Genomic DNA, 9735 nt, shown 5'->3' on the forward strand with positions numbered 1-9735 from the left:
ACTGAGGCCAGAGGGCTGGGAGTGTATGTCTGGAACTAGCCTACACATACGCAACACAATTCCTTTTCATGAGAAGACCTGCTTTGCATGCAGAAATGCTTGACTGTTATTGCATGCTGCTAAACAGAATACATTTGTTGTTAATTTAATGGGTGACTGCAAAGGTAACTAACTTTCTATGCACTGGGGAATGAAATTCCTGCACAGAAATCCAGCTGATTCTCCACTGAATGTCTTCTCATGTCCCATACAGACCGCATATAATAAAAAAGTTCTATACGGACACAAGAAGTCTTTGATGCTGACGTCTTGTAACTGTGAGGCTCGATCATAACTGAAAAGAAATTAAAAGGTCTTTAATATAACCCCCAATATGACAAACCCAGAGAGAGAAATAAAAGGTCATCAACAGCAAAACATCTTTAAGCAGTGTTGTACATCTTTGTCCTGCTTTGCTGACTGAGAGTATAGACAACCAAAGAACAAAGAAACACTGGTAAGCTGACAGGTGCAATAAGTTGGCACATTTAAATGAACTGAACTCCAAGAGCAACCTGAACAGAGTGACAGAGGAAGAGGAAAGTTCCAAGACAGAGATAAAAAGAAAGAGTATAACTTTCTTAGCAAAAAGGCAACAGCTAGCACTTTGAACACCTGGGGTTTACAATCGCAGATGTTGGCAACAAGCACTCCACCTCAGCATCTGCAGAACATTACTGAGAGCCTCAGACAAGACTCAAAAAGAACAAGGCCCTCAAGGTCTCCGTCCTGAAATTAGAGAATTAGACTGTGCTTGGGAAGTGTCTACAAATGTTATAGCTTTCAGGCAAACCTGTGGTGAAAGCCATACAGACTTGACACAGCTGGTAGTGGGCTGTGGGGTGGTTATGAAGTGCAGACCAGGATCCGATTTCCCCATGTCTGTTACAGTGCACATCTTTCTGCTAAAAAGAAAAACTGATCTAAAAAGAGGGGTGCTTTATACTGGCCCGAGCAGAGATGGACCAATGTCAAAACAAAAAAAGCTTTTGCAGTACATCCTGACAGATAAAAAAAAACAAAAAACAAAAACAAGAGTGATGTGATCCTTATTCACAGCATTCATCACTGAAAACTGAGGTACGGCATTTCCAACACAGAATGCTGTGTAAAAGATTAACATAGCCAGTAAACAATCTGGCCAGTGACAGTATTAAAAAAACAACCAAAACAGGTTTGGAATAGCCTATGGAAATACAAAAGGCTATGTGTCATATTTAGCCAAACAAATATTTTCAGTGAAACAAGCATTTACAGAGGTGCTCAGGACAGCGATAAAAGCTAACAATTTTCAAACTAATTTAACGGTTAAACAGGTACATGTATTTGAATATGTCATACCTCTGGTGTTATATGTAATACCTCTGGTATTTCTCAATTTAATGTTGTTCTGGTCCATGTGTTTTCATTATTAAGACTCAATTCACAAGGTTTTACATGGGTGCCCACAGTTTACAGAGGACTAATTTGTCTCTATCATAAGCTAATATAAGACAGATACACTGCAATTTAACCCAAGAAACTGAGTGAGAAAAATCTGCTGACAGCCAATAAAAGATAATCACCAGACAGGCTGAAAATAAAGGGTCAGCTTGCATTTGCATGGATTCTATATGAAAATGCAAAATGGAATATTCAGAATACATATATTTGTTTCTTCTGTACCTGGGGTTAAAAAAAAAAAAGCTCTTAAAGTGCTAACTTCATTTTTTGAGTGGATGTAAAGGCTACTATTTGTGCAAATGGAAATAAAATTCTAATTACATTTTATAACGAGTGTATTTCTTTTAACCAAAGGATATGCTTGACAGGCTGGATTTCTATTCGAATAGCTGTACCTCTACAGTTACATTTTTGAACGTCCACCAAACAACATAAATGAAGTAACAAATAGTGGTAGCTTAGTGGTTAAGGTACTTGACTGGTAATCAAAATGTGACCAGTTCAAGTGCCGCCACTGTTAAGCTCCTAGCCTTGAATTATGTTCAGTCATAATTGTAAGTTACTTTTCTACAAAGTGCATTTAAATATTTTGATAAAAATCATTCACCTTAGCTCACAAATTTTGCTGAGATGTCAGAATTAGATGCTTCTAAAATGTCTGATACTTGCCATGCACTCCTACTTTATCATTTTGAACAGTCTAGATGTGAGTAAAAAAAAAAAGAAAAGAAAGAAAAGATCCAGGCTGCTATGAGTCCTGCAATTGACAATTTATTTCATCGAGCTGTATGAGATGCAGGCCTTCGGGCTACTGATACAGCTGAATCTCCTTGTCAACTGCGCTGGCTCATCCTGCTCAAGTCCCCTCGTTCAGAAGGCCTCTGTGTGCATTCTGCCATCAGTTCCCTCTCTCTCTCTGCCTGTGGGAGCAGTAGCAGCAGCGATGGTTCTAAAGCACAACTGCCTCTGCCTTCACCCTTTCCACAGGGCAGCTGAACCAACAGGAAATCCAGTCCTAGTCCATTAATTGGTGGAACTGTAAGTGTACTCAGTCGGAAAAGAAAAACGTTTACAAATGACGTGTGATTACTGAACGTTTTTCCCCTTTACATGCCTTACTTTTGGTTTTGCTGCTGTTTAAAAAGAACAGAGATGTTGTTTGGTTAGATACAGTCTTGACATTTGGCAAGCAGTCAGCTTGACATGGTTAATAATTGTTTTTACTACACATACTGTGTGAACACCTACTTGACTGCAATTACTTTCATATTTAGTACCAAATTAAACAATTATTTGATATCCATTAAGGGAAATTCTAACTTTTCTACCTCCTGAAAAATGTTGTGCAAGTAATGTTACATGAACAAACCTCCTAAACTTCTACACTAATAAAGCAATAACATTGAGTACAAAGCTCTCAGGTTGAATACAATTTTTATCATTAAATTAAACTATTCAAAGTCTAACTCTAAATTACAGTAAATCGTCCTTTCAGACAAATGTAATAATAGTTTACAAGTCAAAGCAATTTATATGCCATGTATCAGAGACAGCACTTTGAGCTAAAAGAATTCATACCTCAACACAATACCCCACATATCCAAACAAAGAAAGAAAAACATTTTGCCTTCTAGAAACAACTATAAAGAATAAGACTGGCATGCACATATTTTTACTCAAAAACAAAGGGTATTTTCCTGATAAATTAGCTAGTCAAACTGAAAGTGAAAGTGGAGTCATCATAATGTGTTCCAGCTGGTCTGCAACACACCTTAAATGGCTATATAAGCACACTACATATTTAGTAGGCAGTATTATTTTTAGCATCTTATTATTTTCATGTAAGTGTTGGCAAGCAGAGCAAGATGATGCATTGCCTACATTAGAGCATTTGACACAGTCTGCTTATTCTGACATATGTAATTGAACATGTAAACATATTGCAACCCAATGATTCAGCAAAAATAATTAAACAGCCAATGTCAAGCTCTCAACAATCTATGAAGACAAAAAGAGGGAAAATATTTACCATATTTAAATACATTTCTTCTCATCAAAGTATTTTAAAAAAATCCAAAGTGAACACTTTTACCATTTGCCACTGGATTATCTATATTGCATTCCAATATGGAAAGCCATCCAGTACTCCATCTGATGATTCCTATGCATGCTGGTACCATACCTGGCAAGAGCCCACCATACCTTGTTTTGGACACATGCCTACATTGTATTAGTGGAGTAGAGGAGTGAGTGTAAAGCACACTCAATCAGGCAGCAATCACTTCCATGGCCATGCTGACACCATTCTTTTAAAAGCAGTCAACACTAAGTAGACTCAGTCTCATGGGTTTGCTCTAGTTGCAAACAACAGTAAACCATCCAAATTATGACAATTCAAAAAGAGGTTTTTTTGTAAAGATAGGGGACAGTTCACACAATATAAACAAAAGAAGCATAAGCGAGACAGATTTTTATGGTGTAATGCTCTAGTGTGCTTTCATTATGTCAGCAAACACTTGCAAGTTGCAAATATTTGTCCCTCATCATTTTGCAGTTTGGTTTAAAAATATCTTTCTTTGAAGCAGAACAGAACAAAAGATGTCTCGTCATTGACATTTTCTTCGGAAAAGTCACAACGAAAGGATAAGCTCTGAAATGACAAAGCTGTAATTCATGGGAAAATTGCTTTGCATTGGGTTGATCTATAAACTTTCTCTGAGAAACACCTCATTCACAGGCAGATAGCATGATAACTTTGAACATTACGATTGAACCAAACTAAGGCATTCTCTGTTCACTAATTACAATACTAGATTTTTGGGGCTGCTCTAAACCAAGGGAAAAACCTGGAATTTGCCTCAGCATTGATCTTGGAGGTACATCAGACAAAGATGCTGTCATCTCCCTGTTCCAATCAAAATGTTATACTCATGCTCCTTTTACAGCTTCTGTTCAAATACAAACCACCCAAACTTATATGAGAGTAGAAAAGCAAGAAACCCTGATCATCTTTCTGCAGCAGCCCAAAGAAAACTCCCAGGTACCATGAAAAGCTGGGTATACAAGTTTTAAAGCAACTAGTTTAGCGAATCAGATGAAAAATAGTGCACACATTGTACAATTAACAAAGAGGCTGTACTTAATACAAATATTAAAATAGTGCGGAAATATAGTTAACAAAACGTTAGCTCTAACAGCAGACTTCAGATCTGTATTTTGCATGGTTTTAACTTGACATGGATTACAGAAACACGATAATTGTTGATCTGTTTTGGAAACAGCAATTTCACGTAATCGATTTGGGAAAGAATAAATTTAATACAAAAACAATCAATATGCGCTTTGTGAAATAAAAAAAAAACTTTTGTTCGAGTTTTGAGCAAAAAAAAAACCAAGCTAAACGCACTGGCAAATAATATAAATATACTAGCTAGCTACTTTGCTTTAGTACAGTTGAGATAAATTAACCAGTCGTGTCGTCAATTAGAAACCTGACTCTGGGCAGGGATTCCGTATTACCAAACTAGCTAGCTAGCTAGAACCTACTAGATAACAGTCAAATTGTTTAGTCAATACTCTAACAAGCAGATTCTGATTAAATCCATTTCCCGCCTATAAAATCTATGCAAAAGACGTAAATCAGAGAAGCCAATATTGACTGAGCATAAGCGCTGCATACTGATTATGATGGTCACCACACCAAGCTAGCTAGGTTAACGTTAGCGTTCATCTGCGGGTCTCCAGGTTAGCCAAGTTACTAACATTAGCTAGCTAACTAAAGTAGATAACTAGCAAACTTGCTATAGCTAATCAGCGCAATGTATTAGAAAACAACCACAAATAACTGTAGAGCCGCACACAAAACAAATGCATTGTAAGCGAACCACTACAACAGTTGCAGGTGATTCTTAGCTAACCAAGTTGCTAGCGTTAGCTATCTTATAAGGTGGTGGGAAGCTACATTCTTACCTGTTAAACGCAACTTAACGGGCCCGTTTCTCCTTCCCCCTTGATTAGACATCGCCTTTAACTTTCCAGCTTGATTAGACTTTCAAAATAAAACTCCCCTTTGGTTTTAAGGTTCCTTTCAACGTTGTGCTAGCTGGCCAGTTACTTTCACAGTGAACTGAGAATAATGGAGTCACGATATTGTGGCCCGGATGTGTATAGAACTGCCATATCCACACTGGCTAGCCTGCACGACGGAGCCTGCGTCTATGTAGAGGACTCCCAAGATAACTGCCCAAGTCCGACGTCTATAGCAAAATGAATCGGTTTACTCAACATTAATCCGTTCAACCATACGTGTTGCAAGTTAACTGAAACCGAACAACATCCGCTTTTTCCTTAGAGCAGAAACAAGCCTGTAGAAAGTTGGGCAGCTGCGGACCAACTGAGCACTCATGTAGTTCGTCAGCCAACTGGCATATGTTCAGGTCGGAGGGAGGCCACCAAGCTGCTCAACACTGACATCATCTGTCTCCTCCTTCATAAAACCGCTCTACTCAGTCTAGTCATATTACCCCAATGAATTCAACAAGACACCCACACCTTTAATTTACTTTATTTACAAAGTAATAAAATGAAGACAGTTCCATATGTACAGTTCTCCAGAACAAGTCAGAGATTCATAAACATTGGACAAGACAGAACAGGAAAAACATCTAGAAGTTGAAAGTGCCTTGATTTTCATTGATCTGGAATGCATAGCCATCAGTTGTTATTTCTGGAGCCACATGCTCATCCTCTTCCTCCTGCAAAAAGGATTTGTAAAACTTAAATCCAGCAATAAATATTTTATAAAAAAAAAAAAAAAAAAAAAAAGCCATGGTGTCAGTATTAGAGAATTTTAAAAACATTGGACTTAAGGGCTGAGGAACTCACTTTAAAAAAAAAAAAAAAGGGACCTACCTCTCCAGAGAAGTATTTCTCAATAATGTTCAGTGAAGCCTTGTACACCATTTCATTCTCATGGGTCTGCAGGGCTTCAATTTTATCCAAGCCACCACATTCTTCGATCATCAAGCAAAGCTTATCAGTCTCACCAATTTTCTCACCAGCCTGAAAAGTTAGGCAATATTATAAATTACACCTTTAAACAAAGGTTAGTCAGAAAGCAGAGATTGCACATGAATACAGCCCACACAAAACTAGCAGTGGCAACATACCAGAAAGATGTTACTGAGTGCATCCAAAATGACAAGGACAGTCTTGCTATCTTTGGCAGACAGAAGATTCAAAAGTGGCTCCAGTACATTGGACTGAACAAGAAATACTACTTGTTCTACAGTGCCTCCACTGGTATAGTTGGTCACTGCCCATACTGCCTCCTTCTGGGTCTTGTAGTCACCCTGCATAAATGGGGAAGGGGGAGAAAAATAAAAAATAAAAAAAAGGCTAGAATGAAGGCTCCAGCTTATGCCCATGAGTAAAGAGACAGTTCACCCATTTAGGCATAAATGTACAAAGCAAGCCTGTGACCATTTGGCATAATTCTTCCCCAATGCTAGAGTCAATGGAGGTCCAGCCATACCCGTTTGAGAATATCCACCAGGTAAGGCACCAAGCCTGCGTTGAGGACCTCCTGGATCTGTGTATCCTTTCCTGCAGTAATGTTGGACAGTGTCCAGGAGGCTTCCTTCTGGATATTGTTCTTATGGTGCCTCAGCAGACCAGGGAACATGCCAAGGGCCCCTGAATCCAGCACTGCCTGGGTTTGCTCATCAGTGCCAGTTACAATATTACCAATGGAGCGCAACGAAGGAGTCTGAAGGTAAAGTGGGGATTTAACATTAGAGACTAGTTTGTACCCATGGGTGAGCCATTTACATCAGGCCATCACTGTAATAAAGGCTAAATTTAATAGAATGCCACTGAATCAAAATACTACAAATACATTTATAAGAATAATCCAAAACCATTAGCAAGACCAGAGTCAACTGTTACAGTATAGACAAATAAGATACCAAGGATCACCAACCACTATGGAGAGTTCTCCAGAACCAAGGAGCTGCACCAGTCGAGGAACCAGGCCGGTTTGTACCACCACCTCAATCCGCTCATTGGGCCCATCTGTCAGATACGAGATGGCCCAGCAGGTGTCTGCAAGCACTTCCTTATCGTTGTGATGCAGGAGGAGGACGAGTGTAGGCAGAATCTGCCGCACTGCCTCAAGAGGTGGCACAGGGTTCTTGTTGCGACACAGGTTAGACAAAGTCCAGGTGATGTTCCTCAGGTAACCAGGCTGTTAAGTGAAGGGGAGACAGGAAAAGTAAAGCAGGACTAATTGAGCTTTGACACCACCTAGTGGTAGAGTGCCATTTCTACAGCTCAAAAGACTTGACTAGTTCAGACATCTGACCTGTTTGTACACAACTTGCAATAGCTAGCAAGATCATACTCCTTTAACTTACAGCAAACACAGAAAGGTCAGGGACAGCAAGCAGACTCAGGAGGTGGCCAACAGCTCCATGCTTAATGACCTTGTCTCTATAGGCAGAACCATCCCCTAAAAGGGCACATCACAGATTTAATTACTTTCAAACTCATTAATTGGTGCCTTGAAATCACTTGCAGGTCACCAATTTCACTCACCAGCAATATTGCCCAGTGCCCATATAGCCTGTTCACTAATATGAGGGTGTGGGGATGTGATCAAACTGATGAAGGCTGGGATAGCCCCTCCTTCCACCACAGCTGTGGTCTGGTCAGATGTCCCAGATGCAATATTAGTTAGGGCCCAGGCTGCTTCAAATTGAATCGGAGGCGAACCCATTATGCCTAGGAAGCCCACAAACTTTGTGATCAAGCCTGCGTTGATGATTCGGTCAATTGGTGGATGGCGCTCTCTTGACAACAATTTCCTAAGTTTACAGAAAGAAAATGGTTTACAGCGAGCAAAACAATGGTTATTCAACAGCCATCTTTCACCAAATGATCATGATTAAGATCAGTGGCAAGTCACCGTGCAGCTTGGGTCGCTTGCAGCTGAGTTTCAAGATTGTTACTGTTAACCCCACTGACGATCTCTTCTACTGTCCAGTGCTGAGCCTAAAGTGTAAGAACAAATAAATAGCGAGATTTTATCGCTAGCCAGCCATGGTTGTTTGAAGTACAATTGTTTAAACGGTGTTTTAAAGCTAGCATAGCCAGTTTGTGCATTAGCTGCATTTCTTGAAGTTAAGCTACAAAAGAAGCATCAATACTGAGTCAGTCAATGCGTAACTACCTGGCAATTTTGACTTTTCTCTTGAAGAGGCGAAGTAGCCTCATCCGGAAGAGTAGCGACATTCCTCCTTTTCAGAATTTGTTCGTCTTTCTTCGCTTTTCGGAGCTCAACATTTACTTCAATCCTCCTGCGTCTCAGTTCCTAAAATAACAGTTTATATTAAATTGTGCCGATTCTGGAATTGGGCAGCCAACTGGTCAGCTAGCGAGCTAGTAACGTAAGAATTGTTAAGAGTCAACTACGCTAGCATATAAACTTCAAAAACCTATACTTTGCAAGTTAACTAATCTAATTAAGGAAGCCAGGGAGCAAGTTAGCAGGCTAACCATCTTGGCGCACTCTCGTTACTTACGTTTGCATCCTTTCCTTTATGTTTGAATTGATTCAAGCGTGCGCTATTTTCGTTGCTAGAAGACATCTCTAAAGTAGAAAGCTGGGTATAGCTTGAAAGAACGATTAACCTGAAAAAGAACCCAATATTAGAAAAGAGCACGCTTTAATCGGTGAAACACTTTGAAATAGCTCTTAGACACACAACCGCACGCCAGATTAGTATCTGCGAAAAAAAAAATACAAATACTCCCCAGACTAACAAAAGCCCTTTAAAAATGTATAATCTGCGTTTAAAGTATAACGTGAACATAACCCCCTTACCGTTTTTCTTCGAACGAACTGATTGACGAAAATGCACTACAGACCTTTAAATTCCCGGTGTAAACAATCCTATTGGTCTGTTTGAGAAAAAGCACGGTGTGATTGGACTATTTCGAAAAATCACAGGGTGCAAAGGGGGCGTAGTATAAGACTAGACAACGTTTTATAACGCGAGATTTAATACATTTGTTGTTCGCGTATCATAAAAAAACACTGCAATATATAAACTAGTAACTCAGTGTACACTCAGTGATGCCTAACTGCATTATAGTGCATCAGTCTGTTAAGTGGGCTCTTATCTACAATGAAACAGATGGCGCTTAACACATATGAGCTATTTATAGGCTAGTTAGCTTGACAAGCTCATGTGT

The 9735-nt window shown here is 39.4% G+C and overlaps 2 protein-coding genes across 3 annotated transcripts in view; both read right to left on the minus strand.

The window, feature by feature from the left end:
* The window catches only part of smurf2 (SMAD specific E3 ubiquitin protein ligase 2), a 39668-nt gene extending 33777 nt beyond the window's left edge, over positions 1-5891 (minus strand). For both annotated transcript variants that reach the window (XM_027006550.2, XM_027006549.2), the window contains exon 1: positions 5452-5891. In XM_027006550.2, coding sequence (XP_026862351.1) covers positions 5452-5503 — 52 coding nt within the window. In that variant the 5' untranslated portion in view covers positions 5504-5891. The remainder of the gene's footprint in view (positions 1-5451) is intronic.
* Positions 5892-6030: 139 nt separating this feature from the next.
* On the minus strand, positions 6031-9403 carry kpna2 (karyopherin alpha 2 (RAG cohort 1, importin alpha 1)). Its single transcript, XM_027006609.2, has 11 exons — positions 9365-9403; positions 9063-9171; positions 8711-8851; positions 8447-8532; positions 8077-8345; positions 7896-7990; positions 7463-7726; positions 7016-7249; positions 6651-6833; positions 6394-6543; positions 6031-6236 (listed from the first exon to the last, which is right to left on the minus strand). The coding sequence occupies exons 2-11, from the start codon at positions 9126-9128 to the stop codon at positions 6147-6149; spliced, it is 1578 nt and encodes a 525-aa protein (XP_026862410.2). The 5' UTR covers positions 9129-9171; positions 9365-9403; the 3' UTR covers positions 6031-6146.
* Positions 9404-9735: the final 332 nt, after the last annotated feature.

This window comes from Electrophorus electricus, chromosome 1 (genome assembly GCF_013358815.1).
Source record: "Electrophorus electricus isolate fEleEle1 chromosome 1, fEleEle1.pri, whole genome shotgun sequence".
In the NCBI taxonomy this organism is placed as follows: Eukaryota; Metazoa; Chordata; class Actinopteri; order Gymnotiformes; family Gymnotidae; genus Electrophorus; species Electrophorus electricus.